Source organism: Mobula hypostoma, chromosome 15 (assembly GCF_963921235.1).
Source record: "Mobula hypostoma chromosome 15, sMobHyp1.1, whole genome shotgun sequence".
Lineage (NCBI taxonomy): Eukaryota > Metazoa > Chordata > Chondrichthyes > Myliobatiformes > Myliobatidae > Mobula > Mobula hypostoma.
In genome coordinates this window covers 74,802,609-74,820,718 of record NC_086111.1, presented here as the reverse complement: position 1 = coordinate 74,820,718, position 18,110 = coordinate 74,802,609, and the positions used below count along the sequence as shown (strand labels likewise).

Here is an 18,110-nt window from a genome sequence, read left to right as displayed (position 1 = left end):
CACAGTAGCACCCCTGTCCCACAGTCCCACAACGAGAGTCACAGTGACACCCCTGTCCCCCAGTCCAACAACCAGAGTCACAGTGACACCCCTGTCCCCCAGTCCAACAACCAGAGTCACAGAGACACCCCTGTCCCCCAGTCCAACCAAAGTCACAGTGACACCCCGTCCCCAGTCCCACAACCAGAGTCACAGTAACACCCCTGTCCCCAGTCCAACCAGAGTCACAGTGACACCCCTGTCCCCCAGTCCAACAACCAGAGTCACAGTGACACCCCTGTCCCCCAGTCCAACAGCCAGAGTCACAGTGACACCCCGTCCCCAGTCCAACAACCAGAGTCACAGTGACACCCCTGTCCCCCAGTCCCACAACCAGAGTCACAGTAACACCCCTGTCCCCCAGTCCAACCAGAGTCACAGTGACACTCCTGTCCCCCAGTCCCACAACCAGAGTCACAGTGACACCCCTGTCCCCCAGTCCAACAACCAGAGTCACAGTGACACCCCGTCCCCAGTCCCACAACCAGAGTCACAGTGACACCCCTGTCCCCCAGTCCAACAACCAGAGTCACAGTGACACCCCTGTCCCCCAGTCCAATAACCAGAGTCACAGTGACACCCCGGTCCCCCAGTCCAACCAGAGTCACAGTGACACCCCTGTCCCCCAGTCCAACAACCAGAGTCACAGAGACACCCCTGTTCCCCAGTCCCACAACCAGAGTCACAGTGACACCCCTGTCCCCCAGTCCAACAACCAGAGTCACAGAGACACCCCTGTTCCCCAGTCCAACAACCAGAGTCACAGTGATACCCCTGTCCCCCAGTCCAACCAGAGTCACAGTGACACCCCTGTCCCCCAGTCCCACAACCGGAGTCACAGTGACACCCCCGTGCTCAGTCCAACAACCAGAGTCACAGTGACACCCCTGTCCCCCAGTCCCACAACCGGAGTCACAGTGACACCCCTGTCCCCAGTCCAACAACTAGAGTCACAGTGACACCCCTGTCCCCCAGTCCAACAACCAGAGTCACAGAGACACCTCTGTCACCCAGTCCCACAACGAGAGTCACAGTAACACCCCTGGCCCCGAGTCCCACAACCAGAGTCACAGTGACACCCCTGTCCCCAGTTCAACAACCAGAGTCACAGCCAGTCCCCAGTCCAACAACCAGAGTCACAGTGACACCCCTGTCCCCCAGTCCCAGAACCGGAGTCACAGTGACACCCCTGTCCCCAGACCCACAACCGGAGTCACAGTGACACCCTTGTCCCCCAGTCCCACAACGAGAGTCACAGTGACACCCTTCCCCAGTCCAACAACCAGAGTCACAGTGACACCCCTGTCCCCAGTCCCACAACCAGAGTCACAGTGAAACCCCTGTCCACAGTCCAACAACCAGAGTCACAGTGACACCCCTGTCACCCAGTCCCACAACGAGAGTCACAGTAACACCCCTGTCCCCCAGTCCCACAACCGGAGTCACAGTGACACCCCTGTCCCCAGTCCCACAACCAGAGTCACAGTGAAACCCCTGTCCACAGTCCAACAACCAGAGTCACAGTGACACCCCTGTCTCCAGTCCCACAACCAGAGTCACAGTGACTCCCCTGTCCACAGTCCAACAACCAGAGTCACAGTGACACCCCTGTCCCCAGTCCCACAACCAGAGTCATAGTGATACCCCTGTCCCCCAGTCCCACAACAAGAGTCACAGTGACACCCAGACTCCAGTCCAACCAGAGTCACAGTGACACCCCTGTCCCCCAGTCCCACAACGAGAGTCACAGTGACACCCCTGTCCCCCAGTCCCACAATGAGAGTCACAGTAGCACCCCTGTCCCACAGTCCCACAACGAGAGTCACAGTGACACCCCTGTCCCCCAGTCCAACAACCAGAGTCACAGTGACACCCCTGTCCCCCAGTCCAACAACCAGAGTCACAGTGACACCCCTGTCCCCCAGTCCAACAACCAGAGTCACAGTGACACCCCGTCCCCCAGTCCCACAACCAGAGTCACAGTAACACCCCTGTCCCCAGTCCAACCAGAGTCACAGTGACACCCCGTCCCCAGTCCAACAACCAGAGTCACAGTGACACCCCTGTCCCCCAGTCCAACAGCCAGAGTCACAGTGACACCCCGTCCCCAGTCCAACAACCAGAGTCACAGTGACACCCCTGTCCCCCAGTCCCACAACCAGAGTCACAGTAACACCCCTGTCCCCAGTCCAACCAGAGTCACAGTGACACTCCTGTCCCCCAGTCCCACAACCAGAGTCACAGTGACACCCCTGTCCCCCAGTCCAACAACCAGAGTCACAGTGACACCCCGTCCCCAGTCCCACAACCAGAGTCACAGTGACACCCCTGTCCCCCAGTCCAACAACCAGAGTCACAGTGACACCCCTGTCCCCCAGTCCAATAACCAGAGTCACAGTGACACCCCTGTCCCCCAGTCCAACCAGAGTCACAGTGACACCCCTGTCCCCCAGTCCAACAACCAGAGTCACAGAGACACCCCTGTTCCCCAGTCCCACAACCAGAGTCACAGTGACACCCCTGTCCCCCAGTCCAACAACCAGAGTCACAGAGACACCCCTGTTCCCCAGTCCAACAACCAGAGTCACAGTGATACCCCTGTCCCCCAGTCCAACCAGAGTCACAGTGACACCCCTGTCCCCCAGTCCCACAACCGGAGTCACAGTGACACCCCCGTGCTCAGTCCAACAACCAGAGTCACAGTGACACCCCTGTCCCCCAGTCCCACAACCGGAGTCACAGTGACACCCCTGTCCCCAGTCCAACAACTAGAGTCACAGTGACACCCCTGTCCCCCAGTCCAACAACCAGAGTCACAGAGACACCTCTGTCACCCAGTCCCACAACGAGAGTCACAGTAACACCCCTGGCCCCGAGTCCCACAACCAGAGTCACAGTGACACCCCTGTCCCCAGTTCAACAACCAGAGTCACAGCCAGTCCCCAGTCCAACAACCAGAGTCACAGTGACACCCCTGTCCCCCAGTCCCAGAACCGGAGTCACAGTGACACCCCTGTCCCCAGACCCACAACCGGAGTCACAGTGACACCCTTGTCCCCCAGTCCCACAACGAGAGTCACAGTGACACCCTTCCCCAGTCCAACAACCAGAGTCACAGTGACACCCCTGTCCCCAGTCCCACAACCAGAGTCACAGTGAAACCCCTGTCCACAGTCCAACAACCAGAGTCACAGTGACACCCCTGTCACCCAGTCCCACAACGAGAGTCACAGTAACACCCCTGTCCCCCAGTCCCACAACCGGAGTCACAGTGACACCCCTGTCCCCAGTCCCACAACCAGAGTCACAGTGAAACCCCTGTCCACAGTCCAACAACCAGAGTCACAGTGACACCCCTGTCACCCAGTCCCACAACGAGAGTCACAGTGACACCCCTGTCCCCCAGTCCCACAACCGGAGTCACAGTGACACCCTTGTCCCCCAGTCCTACAACGAGAGTCACAGTGACACCCCTCCCCAGTCCAACAACCAGAGTCACAGTGACACCCCTGTCTCCAGTCCCACAACCAGAGTCACAGTGACTCCCCTGTCCACAGTCCAACAACCGGAGTCACAGTGACACCCTTGTCCCCCAGTCCTACAACGAGAGTCACAGTGACACCCCTCCCCAGTCCAACAACCAGAGTCACAGTGACACCCCTGTCTCCAGTCCCACAACCAGAGTCACAGTGACTCCCCTGTCCACAGTCCAACAACCAGAGTCACAGTGACACCCCTGTCCCCCAGTCCAACCAGAGTCACAGTGACACCCCTGTCCCCAGTCCCACAACCAGAGTCATAGTGATACCCCTGTCCCCCAGTCCCACAACCAGAGTCACAGTGACACCCAGACTCCAGTCCAACCAGAGTCACAGTGACACCCCTGTCCCCCAGTCCCACAACGAGAGTCACAGTGACACCCCTGTCCCCCAGTCCCACAATGAGAGTCACAGTAGCACCCCTGTCCCACAGTCCCACAACGAGAGTCACAGTGACACCCCTGTCCCCCAGTCCAACAACCAGAGTCACAGTGACACCCCTGTCCCCCAGTCCAACAACCAGAGTCACAGAGACACCCCTGTCCCCCAGTCCAACCAAAGTCACAGTGACACCCCGTCCCCAGTCCCACAACCAGAGTCACAGTAACACCCCTGTCCCCAGTCCAACCAGAGTCACAGTGACACCCCGTCCCCAGTCCAACAACCAGAGTCACAGTGACACCCCTGTCCCCCAGTCCAACAGCCAGAGTCACAGTGACACCCCGTCCCCAGTCCAACAACCAGAGTCACAGTGACACCCCTGTCCCCCAGTCCCACAACCAGAGTCACAGTAACACCCCTGTCCCCAGTCCAACCAGAGTCACAGTGACACTCCTGTCCCCCAGTCCAACAACCAGAGTCACAGTGACACCCCTGTCCCCCAGTCCCACAACCAGAGAGAATGGTGAGATCCCAGCCAGGATATGTGAGAACGCTGCTCCCAGGCTAACTACCAAAATGCATGGTAAGATCCCATGTTCCCCAGTCCAACCAGAGTCACAGTGACACCCCGTCCCCAGTCCAACAACCAGAGTCACAGTGACACCCCTGTCCCCCAGTCCCACAACCGGAGAGAATGGTGAGATCCCAGCCAGGATATGTGAGAACGCTGCTCCGAGGCTAACTACCAAAATGCATGGTAAGATCCCATGTTCCCCAGTCCAACAACCGAAGTGTACAGTGCGATCCCAGCCAGCTGTACAGCCGGTTACCAAGGCCTGCAGCAAATTTCTACAGATGTCTCGTGGACAGCATTGTATCTCCATCTGGTACAGAGAGGCCACTGTGCAGGATCGGAAAAAGCTGCAGAAGTTTGTAAACTCAGCCCCCCCCCCCATATGTTTAAGGGACGGTGCCTGGTGAAGGTGTTATCTGGCACCAAGGGTGCTCCCCATCCCCTTCCTGTTGTGGAAGAGGTGCAGGAGCCCGAATACGAACTGTCCACAATCGACATACAGCTTCTTCCCCTCCACCACAGATTTCTGAACGGTCTGTGAACCCACAAACTCAACTTCGATATTCAGAATCAGAGTGTAATTTGCTATCACTGATGTAGTTTGTGAAATTTGTTGTTTTGTGGCAGTAGTAGAATTCAATAAATAAATGTACTATAAGTTACTATATGGATATACTATACTATAGTATATACTATACTATAATATATACACTTATAGGGGTGTATTATAGACCACCTAATGGGGAGCGAGAATTGGAGAAGCAAATTTGTAAGGAGATAGCAGATATTTGTAGTAAGCACAAGGTTGTGATTGTGGGAGATTTTAATTTTCCACACATAGACTGGGAAGCCCATTCTGTAAAAGGGCTGGATGGTTTGGAGTTTGTCAAATGTGTGCAGGATAGTTTTTTTGCAGCAATACATAGAGGTGCCAACTAGAGAAGGAGCGGTGTTGGATCTCCTGTTAGGGAATGAGATAGGGCAGGTGACGGAGGTATGTGTTGGGGAGCACTTCGGGTCCAGTGATCACAATACCATTAGTTTCAATATAATTATGGAGAAGGATAGGACTGGACCCAGGGTTGAGATTTTTTGATTGGAGAAGGGCTAACTGTGAGGAGATGCGACAGGATTTAGAAAGAGTGGATTGGGACAATTTGTTTTATGGGAAAGATGTAATAGAGAAATGGAGGTCATTTAAAGGTGAAATTTTGAAGGTACAGAATCCTTATGTTCCTGTTAGGTTGAAAGGAAAGGTTAAAAGTTTGAGAGATCCATGGTTTTCAAGGGATATTGGAAACTTGGTTCGGAAAAAGAGAGATATCTACAATAAATATAGGCAGCATGGAGTAAATGAGGTGCTCGAGGAATATAAAGAATGTAAAAAGAATCTTAAGAAAGAAATTAGAAAAGCTAAAAGAAGATACAAGGCTGCTTCGGCAAGTGAGGTGAAAATAAATCCAAAGGGTTTCTACAGTTATGTTAATAGCAAGAGGATAGTGAGGGATAAAATTGGTCCCTTAGAGAATCAGAGTGGATAGCTATGTGTGGAGCCAAAAGAGATGGGGGAGATTTTGAACAATTTATTTTCTTCGGTATTCACTAAGGAGAAGGATGTTGAAGTGTCTAAGGTAAGGGAAACAAGTAGGGTAGTTATGGAAACTATGATGATTAAAGAAGAGGAAGTACTGGCGCTTTTAAGGAATATAAAAGTGGATAAGTCTCCGGGTCCTGACAGGATATTCCCTAGGACCTTGAGGGAAGTTAGTGTGGAAATAGCAGGGGTTCTGACAGAAATATTTCAAATGTCGTTAGAAATGGGGATGGTGCCGGAGGATTGGCGTATTGCTCATGTTGTTCCATTGTTTAAAAAGGGTTCTAAGAGTAAACCTAGCAATTATCGGCCTGTGAGTTTGACGTCAGTGGTGGGTATATTGATGGAAGGTATTCGTAGAGATGGTATATATAATTATCTGGATAGGCAGGGTCTGATTAGGAACAGTCAACATGGATTTGTGGGTGGAAGGTCATGTTTGACAAATCTTATTGAATTTTTTGAAGAGGTTGAAAGTTGACGAGGGTAAAGCGGTGGATGTTGTCTATATGGACTTCAGTAAGGCCTTTGACAAGGTTCCACACGGAAGGTTAGTTAGGAAGGTTCAATCTTTAGGTATTAATATTGAAGTAGTAAAATGGATTCAGCAGTGGCTGGATGGGAGATGCCAGAGAGTAGTGGTGGATAACTGTGTGTCAGATTGGAGGCCGGTGACTAGAGGTGTGCCTCAGGGATCTGTACTGGATCCAATGTTGTTTGTCATATATATTAATGATCTGGATGATGGGGTGGTAAATTGGATTAGTAAGTATGCAGATGATACTAAGATAGGTGGAGTCGTGGATAATGAAGTAGGTTTTCAAAGCTTGCAGAGAGATTTAGGCCAGTTAGAAGAGTGGGCTGAAAGATGGCAGATGGAGTTTAATGCTGATAAATGCGAGGTGGTACATTTTGGTAGGACTAATCAAAATAGGACATATATGGTAAATGGTAGGGCATTGAAGAATGCAGTAGAACAGAGGGATCTAGGAATAATGGTGTATAGTTCCCTGAAGGTGGAATCTCATGTGGATAGGGTGGTGAAGAAAGCTTTTGATATGCTGGCCTTTATAAATCAGAGCATTGAGTATATGAGTTGGGATGTAATGTTGAAATTGTACAAGGCATTGGTGAGGCCAAATTTGGAGTATTATGTACAGTTCTGGTCATCAAATTATAGGAGATGTCAACAAAATAGAGAGAGTACAGAGAAGATTTACTAGAATGTTACCTGGGTTTCATCTCCTAAGTTACAGAGAAAGGTTGAACAAGTTGGGTCTTTATTCTTTGGAGCGTAGAAGGTTGAGAGGGGGCTTGATAGAGGTATTTAAAATTATGAGGGGGATAGATAGTGTTGACGTGAATAGGCTTTTTCCATTGAGAGTGGGGGAGATTCAAACAAGAGGACATGAGTTGAGAGTTAGAGGACAAAAGTTTAGGGGTAACATGAGGGGGAACTTCTTTGCTCAGAGAGTGGTAGCTGTGTGGAACGAGCTTCCAGCAGAAGTGGTTGAGGCAGGTTCGATGTTGTCATTTAAAGTTAAATTGGATAGATATATGGACAGGAAAGGAATGGAGGGTTATGGGCTGAGTGCAGGTCGGTGGGACTAGGTGAGAGTAAGAGTTCGGCACGGACTAGAAGGGCTGAGATGGGTTGTTTCTGTGCTGTAATTGTTGTATGGTTATATAGAATATATATATATCTCTATCTACAGTATATATGTGTGTGTAAATAATAATTACAATCAGAAACATACAGACATTAAATTAAATAATCTGTGCAAAAGGAGAGTGTAAAAAGTGAGGTAGTGTTCATGGGTTCAATGTTCATTCAGAAATTGGATGGCGGAAGGGAAGAAACTGTTCCTGAATCGTTGAGTGTGTGTCCCAGACTCCTGAACCTCCTACCTGATGGTAGCAGTGAGGAGAGGCCATTATTTACACTATTTATTTGTAAATACGCACTGGCATTTGTGTATTTATATCCACACTTTAGCCTCTAACTTTATTTCCTATATATTTCTTTATAATTGTTGAATGTTGTTCTTTGTTGTTGAACATCAGGGCAAATTCCCCACCCACGTCTACGTACATGGAATGGTGAATAAAGTTGATCGATCCTCATTTTGTCATTGATGGTATTTTTATGTCTTTGAACAGTACTGCTGCCACAAAGCAACAAATTCTGATTCGGACCAGCCTCCTCAGGCGGGCTTCAGGTTCCAGCCTCTCTGCAGGAGGACAATGTTTTAACGGGACATCCTCTGGGCCCTCGAGGGCAGCGCTAACACAAGTGAGCCAACCCCTCGTTCATACTCAAAGCAAATCAGAGCCCAAAGGGAACTCATTGACTGAAGGGCTGACCACTGGACGTTGGTCCCTGGTGCTCCCTCTGTATGGCCACTCGTGCAAAGAGAGAGACACCATCAGGCAGAGTGCTGGTTACTGTGTGGCTTGGAGGGAGCCATCCATCCCTCCTACCCTACAATCCTCAATCCCCTCCAGCACAGCATCCCTGAACGTCATCGCTCTTCCTCAGCTCTCTCCTCCTGACCCCGGAACTCCCTTTCCGATTCCCTCCACTTCCCACCTCCCCTTCCTCAAAGAGTCATTGAGTACCTCACGGAATCAAGCTCATGTTATCCATCGACCACCCATCTACACCGATCCTACAGAAACCTGTCTATTTCTCCGCTTTGTGCCTAGTGTTACACTGTGACCCGGGTTCAATTCCTGCCGCCACCTGTAAGGACGTTCTCCCCGTGACTGCGTAGGCTTCCTCCGGATATCCCGGCTTCCGCCCCCATTCCGGAGACACAGGGCTCAGTAAGTTGTGGGTTTGCGATGGTGGCACCGGAAGTGTGGAGACAACCCTTGGACTGAGCTGCTTGTTGATGCAAATGACACGTTTCACTGGATGTTTCAATATTCTGATGTGCAGGAGATACAGATAAAACTGATCTGACCCAGTCCGTACCGTCTAATCTGTCTAGGCTGCTGGCCGCTTGCTTCCCCAGCTTCTCCGCCTCCTCCTGGATCTTCCTGATCCGCTCGCCCCCTCCAGCGTCGGCGTTCCCCAGTGCCTTCACTTTGTCCTTCAGCTCCTGGTAACGCCTCTCTGCCTCCTGCAGGTCGTTCTGAGGAAGGAAGGGGTGAGAGGGAAGCTCCCGCGATGAATGGCTGGTGATGGAGAAGTGGCAAGGAGGCAGGCCAGTGCCTGATTCTGTTGCAGGGACAGTCCCACCCCAGGGTGGCAGGGAAACAGCTCCCCGCCTAGCGTTCCCGGCAGGAACTGGACCGGTTGGGCTGGGGGGCTGGCAAGCTTGCATGACCTGCCCTGCCAGCAGTCATCAGGTGAGTCATGGCCTTTGATCGGTGGGTACTGGTTAAAAGGTTTCAAGGAATATTGGCCAAACATGGGCAAATGGGCATGTTGTTGGCAGGGATGAATTGGGCTGATTGGACTCTTTCCATGGGTTATAATTGTACGATTCTCCCAGGAGATCATCTGGCTCACTGGTGGGATGGTGCTAAGCAGAGGGTGGGTCTGAGCAAACAGACAGTGTTCAGACCACAGGCTCTGAAGGGAACCCACCGGGGGGGGGGGGGGTTGGTGCCAGAGGATTCCTGACCACAATCCCAGTGTCCACTGGGAACTCCGGCGGGGCGAGGGATGGGAGTGCAATGGGCTGTACTCACGGCTTCCAGCTGCTCTGTGCGGTTCCGGGCATCCAGCGCCGCTCTCTTCGCCTCCTCCGCCTGCTCCCTGTTGGCGACGGTTTTATTCTGCAGCGCCTCGACCCCCATGAACAGGTTGGCCAGTCTCTCTGCTGCGGCCATCAGCTGCAACTCGAGGACAGTCAGCAGCTTGTTCACCTGAAACACACACATCCGTGGTGAGGGGGCAGGCAGCCTGTACACCCCTCACTCAGGTGATACGATTATGCCTTCTTTAGGAGTTTCAGGAGATTTGGTACGTCAGCAAAGACTCTCACAAATCTCTATAGGTGTACCATGGACAGCATTCTGACAGGCTGCATCACCGTCTGGTATGGAGGCTGGGGCTGGGGGATCGGAAGGAAGCTGCAGGGATTTGAAGATGCAGCGGGGTCCGTCCTGGGCACAGCACTCCCCACCATCGAGGGCATCTCCAAAAGGGATTGCGTCAAGAAGCAGCATCCAACTGGGGCATGCCCTCGTCGGGGAGGGGTACGGGATCTGAAGACACACACTCACTCAGTGATTCAGGAACAGCTGAATGTTCGGGGTGACACGGGAGTGTCGTCAGCGAAACATTATTACAGAGCTAGTGACACGGGTTCAGTTCCCGCTTCGGTCTGTAACGACTTTGTACGTTCTTCCTGCGTGCGTGGATTTCCTCTGGGTACCCCGGTTTCCTCCCACAGTCCAAAGATGTACCGGTTAGGAGGTTATGGGTCACATGGGGTGTAATGGGGGGGCACAGACTCGTTGAGCCTGAAGGGCCCTGTTACCATCTTGTATCTTGAAATAAAAATAGATTTTTCCCCTCTGCCTTCAGATTCCTGCTTATACAATGCTCCTGACAGGTTCCCTGACCAGTCCCGATACGATGCCCCTGACCAGTCTCTATACGATGCCCCTGACCAGTCGCTATACGATGCCCCTGACCAGTCGCTATACGATGCCCCTGACCAGTCCCTATAGGATGCCCCTGACCAGTTTCTATACGATGTCCTGACTTAGATATCCAGGATGATCCCAGTATTTCTCTCCCCAGGTTGAAATGTCTAAGACCAGGGGGTATGCGTTCAGTGTGGGGGGGGCGGGGGGAGAGAAGGAGATGTGGGGGCAGAGAGTGGTGGGTGTGTGGAACGTGGTGGTAGAGGCAATTGCGATGAGGGTTTTGAAGCGACACTTGGACAGACACATGGACTGCCAGGAGCGACAAATTGGAGATTGAGGTGTGGGTACTCAGGTTTAAATACTACGTTGATTTTAGTGACAAAACACGGAAGTGGGAGGTGCGAGTCTTGTAATCAACAAGAAACGGTTACGCACGTACTGGCGAGGTGTCCAGCTATAATCAACAGGGGGTATAGTTTATTTTAATGCTATCACAGAATGAAAAACAATTTAACATTAACAATATTTTACAGAAAGGATCGCGGGACTATTGCTTTAAATATAGTGCAGGTCATTAAGAATACAGAACTTTTTATAGGATATGACACAAGTATAAATATACAGGATTTCGATATCCTGACCCACACTCCAGTTCAGAAGGTGACGGTAAAAAGCGGTTTGCCAAACACCATTAAACCTCTGATGAAGGGGAAGAAATGGAGGGATATGGACATTGTGTAGGTAGGAGGGATTAATATCATTGGGTTTTTGCGGCGCCACATTGTGGGCCGAAGGGCCTGTTCCTGTTTTATACTGTCTGCTGTTCTCAGGAACGTTGTACAAGCTGGACAGTTGTTGTATTCCTGTTGTTTGTCGCCCCCAAGTGGCCAGACAACAACACAACAGCGGAGTGGTGAGTTACCTCCTGGACGCCCCCAAGCGGTCACACAACATATTCAGAGGGAAGGTGAGTAGCCAGAGGGTGTTAGACCACAAGATAAAAGGATCTAAATTAGGCCATTTGACCCATCAAGTTTGCCCTGCCATTCCATCATGGCTGATTTATTAGTCCTCTCAACCCCAGTTTCCTGCCTTCTCCCCGTAACCTTTGACATCCTGACAAATCAAGAACTTATCAACCTCCATGTTCAATATACCCAATGCCTTGGTCTCCACAACTGCCTGCAGCAATGAATTCTACAGATTCATTGCACTCTGGCTAAAGAAATTCCTTCTCATCTCCATTCTAAAGGGACATCCCTTATTCTGAGGCAGGGCCCTCTGTCCTAGAAATTCTCCTCATCCACTCCATCTCGGACTTTCAATATTAAAAGTAGGTTTCAATAAGATAGCCCCTGTAAACGCCAGCAAGTACAGAGCCAGAGCCATCAAATGCTCTGCGTTTTAGCATTAGTATACATTGGTACTAATGACACAGGTAGAGAAGGATCAAGGTCCTGCACTGTGAAAGTAGGGAGGTAGGCAGAAGATTAGGGAGCAGGCTCTGGGTTACTGGTAATGATGAGGAACTGGTGCTAATAGAAAGCATTTAGATTCTTGAGTTTGGGATCTATCTGGGGCAGAGGTGACCTGCACTGATGTGATGAAATGCTCTGTATGGACTGCATTCAGGACAAAATCTTTCACTGGACCTCAGTACATAAGACCAGAAGACATAGGAGCAGAATTAGGCCATTTCATCATGTATGATCCATTTTATTTCCTCCTCAGCCCCATTCCCTGGCCTTCTCCCTGTAACCTTTGATGCCATGGCCAATCAAGAACCTATCAATCTCCGCCTTAATTACACCCAATGACCTGGCCTCCACAGCTACCCAATCCTCTATCTACCCGCTAATTTTTGCTTTGTTGTATGCCTTTTTTTTTGCTTTTACAATAACTTTGACTTCCCTTGTCAGCCATGGTTGTACTATTTTGCCATTTGAGTATTTCTTTGTTTTTAGAATACATCTATCCTGCATCTTCCACATTTTTCCCAGAAACTCACATCAGTGCTGCTCTGCTGACATCCCTGCCAGCATCTCCTTCCAATTTACTTTGGCCAACTCCTCTCTCATACCACTGTAATTTCCTTTACTCCACTGAAATACTGCTAAGTCAGACTTTACTTTCTCCCTGTCAAATTTCAAGATGAACTCAATCATATTGTGATCACTGGTTCCTAGGAGTTCTTTTACCTTAAGCTCCCTAAATCACCTCTGGTTCATTTGACAACACCCCATCCAGTATAACTGATCCCCTAGTAGGCTCAATGACAAACTGCTCTAAAAAGACATCTCATAGGCATTCACTCTCTTGAGATCCATTATCCATTTTGCAATCGACCTGCATGTTGAAATCTCCCATGACTACCATATCATTGCCCTTCTGACTTGCCTTTTCTATTTCCTGTTGTCTACATCCTAGTTACTGTTTGGAGGCCTGTATCTAGCTGCCATCAGTGTTCTTTTACCCTTGCAGTTTCTTAACTCAACCCACAAGGATTCTACATCTTATGATCCTATGTCACACCTCTCTAATTCTCAGTGAGAATGATAAATCTGTTTAGCAACGATACAGTGGAGGGGTTGCAGGTTGCACCTGACCTGCAGGGGGAATCAATATCCCTGTGCAGAAAAGAAGCCGAACTGTATTTGTCATGTGTGCATTCAAACATAAAGTGAAACGAAAAGTTTGCCTCAAATCAAATCAGTGAGAATCAGACAGGTCAGTGTGGGGATGTGTGTGAATGTCAGTGTGGGGATGTGTGCGAATGTCAGTGTGTGAATGTCAGTGTGTGAATGTCAGTGTGGGAATGTCAGTGTGGGAATGTCAGTGTGTGAATGTCAGTGTGTGAATGTCAGTGTGGGAATGTGTGTGAATGTCAGTGTGTGAATGTCAGTGTGTGAATGTCAGTGTGGGGATGTCAGTGTGGGAATGTGTGTGAATGTCAGTGTGTGAATGTCAGTGTGGGGATGTCAGTGTGGGAATGTGTGTGAATGTCAGTGTGGGGATGTCAGTGTGGGAATGTGTGTGAATGTCAGTGTGTGAATGTCAGTGTGGGGATATCAGTGTGGGGATGTCAGTGTGGGGATGTCAGTGTGGGGATGTGTGTGAATGTCAGTGTGGGGATGTCAGTGTGGGGATGTGTGTGAATATCAGTGTGGGGATGTCAGTGTGGGGATGTGTGCGAATGTCAGTGTGGGGATGTGTGTGAATATCAGTGTGGGGATGTCAGTGTGGGGATGTGTGCGAATGTCAGTGTGGGGATGTGTGCGAATGTCAGTGTGGGGATGTCAGTGTGGGGATGTCAGTGTGGGGATGTGTGTGAATGTCAGTGTGGGGATGTCAGTGTGGGGATGTCAGTGTGGGGATGTCAGTGTGGGGATGTGTGTGAATGTCAGTGTGGGGATGTCAGTGTGGGGATGTCAGTGTGGGGATGTCAGTGTGGGGATGTGTGCGAATGTCAGTGTGGGGATGTCAGTGTGGGGATGTCAGTGTGGGGATGTGTGCGAATGTCAGTGTGGGGATGTGTGTGGATGTCAGTGTGGGGATGTCAGTGTGGGGATGTCAGTGTGGGGATGTGTGCGAATGTCAGTGTGGGGATGTCAGTGTGGGAATGTGTGCGAATGTCAGTGTGGGAATGTCAGTGTGGGGATGTGTGCGAATGTCAGTGTGGGGATGTCAGTGTGGGGATGTCAGTGTGGGAATGTCAGTGTGGGAATGTCAGTGTGGGAATGTCAGTGTGGGGATGTGTGTGAATGTCAGTGTGGGGATGTGTGCGAATGTCAGTGTGGGGATGTCAGTGTGGGAATGTGTGCGAATGTCAGTGTGGGGATGTCAGTGTGGGGATGTGTGCGAATGTCAGTGTGGGGATGTCAGTGTGGGAATGTGTGCGAATGTCAGTGTGGGAATGTCAGTGTGGGGATGTGTGCGAATGTCAGTGTGGGGATGTGTGCGAATGTCAGTGTGGGGATGTCAGTGTGGGGATGTGTGCGAATGTCAGTGTGGGAATGTCAGTGTGGGGATGTGTGTGAATGTCAGTGTGGGGATGTGTGCGAATGTCAGTGTGGGGATGTCAGTGTGGGAATGTGTGCGAATGTCAGTGTGGGAATGTCAGTGTGGGGATGTGTGTGAATGTCAGTGTGGGGATGTCAGTGTGGGGATGTCAGTGTGGGAATGTCAGTGTGGGAATGTCAGTGTGGGGATGTGTGCGAATGTCAGTGTGGGGATGTCAGTGTGGGGATGTCAGTGTGGGGATGTGTGTGAATATCAGTGTGGGGATGTGTGTGGATGTCAGTGTGGGGATGTCAGTGTGGGAATGTCAGTGTGGGGATGTCAGTGTGGGGATGTCAGTGTGGGGATGTGTGCGAATGTCAGTGTGGGGATGTCAGTGTGGGAATGTGTGCGAATGTCAGTGTGGGAATGTCAGTGTGGGGATGTGTGCGAATGTCAGTGTGGGGATGTCAGTGTGGGGATGTGTGCGAATGTCAGTGTGGGAATGTCAGTGTGGGGATGTGTGTGAATGTCAGTGTGGGGATGTGTGCGAATGTCAGTGTGGGGATGTCAGTGTGGGAATGTGTGCGAATGTCAGTGTGGGAATGTCAGTGTGGGGTTGTGTGTGAATGTCAGTGTGGGGATGTCAGTGTGGGGATGTCAGTGTGTGAATGTCAGTGTGGGAATGTCAGTGTGGGAATGTCAGTGTGGGGATGTGTGCGAATGTCAGTGTGGGGATGTCAGTGTGGGGATGTCAGTGTGGGGATGTGTGTGAATATCAGTGTGGGGATGTCAGTGTGGGGATGTGTGCGAATGTCAGTGTGGGGATGTGTGCGAATGTCAGTGTGGGGATGTCAGTGTGGGGATGTGTGTGAATGTCAGTGTGTGGATGTCAGTGTGGGGATGTGTGCGAATGTCAGTGTGGGGATGTCAGTGTGGAGATGTGTGCGAATGTCAGTGTGGGGATGTCAGTGTGGGAATGTGTGCGAATGTCAGTGTGGGGATGTCAGTGTGGGGATGTGTGCGAATGTCAATGTGGGGATGTGTGCGAATGTCAGTGTGGGGATGTCAGTGTGGGGATGTCAGTGTGGGAATGTCAGTGTGGGGATGTGTGCGAATGTCAGTGTGGGGATGTCAGTGTGGGGATGTCAGTGTGGGAATGTCAGTGTGGGAATGTCAGTGTGGGGATGTGTGCGAATGTCAGTGTGGGGATGTCAGTGTGGGGATGTCAGTGTGGGGATGTGTGTGAATGTCAGTGTGGGGATGTCAGTGTGGGGATGTGTGTGAATATCAGTGTGGGGATGTCAGTGTGGGGATGTGTGCGAATGTCAGTGTGGGGATGTGTGCGAATGTCAGTGTGGGGATGTCAGTGTGGGGATGTCAGTGTGGGGATGTGTGCGAATGTCAGTGTGGGGATGTGTGTGGGGATGTGTGGGGATGTCAGTGTGGGGATGTCAGTGTGGGGATGTCAGTGTGGGGATGTGTGTGAATGTCAGTGTGGGGATGTCAGTGTGGGGATGTCAGTGTGGGGATGTGTGTGGATGTCAGTGTGGGGATGTCAGTGTGGGGATGTGTGCGAATGTCAGTGTGGGGATGTGTGTGGATGTCAGTGTGGAGATGTGTGCGAATGTCAGTGTGGGGATGTCAGTGTGGGAATGTGTGCGAATGTCAGTGTGGGAATGTCAGTGTGGGGATGTCAGTGTGGGGATGTCAGTGTGGGAATGTCAGTGTGGGGATGTGTGCGAATGTCAGTGTGGGGATGTGTGCGAATGTCAGATGTCAGTGTGGGGATGTGTGTGGGGATGTCAGTGTGGGGATGTCAGTGTGGGAATGTCAGTGTGGGGATGTCAGTGTGGGGATGTCAGTGTGGGAATGTCAGTGTGGGAATGTCAGTGTGGGGATGTGTGCGAATGTCAGTGTGGGGATGTCAGTGTGGGGATGTCAGTGTGGGGATGTGTGTGAATGTCAGTGTGGGGATGTCAGTGTGGGGATGTGTGTGAATATCAGTGTGGGGATGTCAGTGTGGGGATGTGTGCGAATGTCAGTGTTTGGAATGTGTGCGAATGTCAGTGTGGGGATGTGTGCGAATGTCAGTGTGGGGATGTGTGCGAATGTCAGTGTGGGGATGTCAGTGTGGGGATGTGTGTGAATATCAGTGTGGGGATGTCAGTGTGGGGATGTGTGCGAATGTCAGTGTGGGGATGTGTGCGAATGTCAGTGTGTGGATGTCAGTGTGGGGATGTCAGTGTGGGGATGTGTGTGAATGTCAGTGTGGGGATGTGTGCGAATGTCAGTGTGGGGATGTCAGTGTGGGGATGTGTGCGAATGTCAGTGTGGGGATGTGTGTGAATGTCAGTGTGGGGATGTGTGCGAATGTCAGTGTGGGGATGTCAGTGTGGGGATGTGTGCGAATGTCAGTGTGGGGATGTCAGTGTGGGGATGTGTGCGAATGTCAGTGTGGGGATGTGTGCGAATGTCAGTGTGGGGATGTCAGTGTGGGGATGTGTGCGAATGTCAGTGTGGGGATGTCAGTGTGGGGATGTGTGCGAATGTCAGTGTGGGGATGTCAGTGTGGGGATGTGTGCGAATGTCAGTGTGGGGATGTGTGCGAATGTCAGTGTGTGGATGTCAGTGTGGGGATGTGTGCGAATGTCAGTGTGGGGATGTGTGTGGATGTCAGTGTGGGGATGTCAGTGTGGGAATGTGTGCGAATGTCAGTGTGGGGATGTCAGTGTGGGGATGTGTGTGAATGTCAGTGTGGGGATGTCAGTGTGGGGATGTCAGTGTGGGAATGTCAGTGTGGGAATGTCAGTGTGGGGATGTGTGCGAATGTCAGTGTGGGGATGTCAGTGTGGGGATGTCAGTGTGGGGATGTGTGCGAATGTCAGTGTGGGGATGTGTGTGGATGTCAGTGTGGGGATGTCAGTGTGGGGATGTCAGTGTGGGGATGTGTGTGAATGTCAGTGTGGGGATGTGTGTGAATGTCAGTGTGGGAATGTCAGTGTGGGGATGTGTGTGAATGTCAGTGTGGGGATGTCAGTGTGGGGATGTGTGCGAATGTCAGTGTGGGGATGTGTGCGAATGTCAGTGTGTGGATGTCAGTGTGGGGATGTGTGCGAATGTCAGTGTGGGGATGTGTGTGGATGTCAGTGTGGGGATGTCAGTGTGGGAATGTGTGCGAATGTCAGTGTGGGGATGTCAGTGTGGGGATGTGTGTGAATGTCAGTGTGGGGATGTCAGTGTGGGGATGTCAGTGTGGGAATGTCAGTGTGGGAATGTCAGTGTGGGGATGTGTGCGAATGTCAGTGTGGGGATGTCAGTGTGGGGATGCGAATGTCAGTGTGGGGATGTCAGTGTGGGGATGATGTCAGTGTGGGGATGT

General features: G+C 51.2%; 1 protein-coding gene across 4 annotated transcripts in view; it reads right to left on the bottom strand.

Moving 5' to 3' along the window:
• lamb2l (laminin, beta 2-like) overlaps positions 1 to 18,110 on the bottom strand; it is a 229,022-nt gene that overhangs the window by 29,721 nt on the left and 181,191 nt on the right. For all 4 annotated transcript variants that reach the window (XM_063068278.1, XM_063068280.1, XM_063068277.1 and 1 more), the window contains 2 exons: positions 9,827 to 10,003; positions 9,105 to 9,264 (listed from right to left, as the gene is read on the bottom strand). In XM_063068278.1, the coding sequence (XP_062924348.1) occupies positions 9,105 to 9,264; positions 9,827 to 10,003 (337 nt within the window). The remainder of the gene's footprint in view (positions 1 to 9,104; positions 9,265 to 9,826; positions 10,004 to 18,110) is intronic.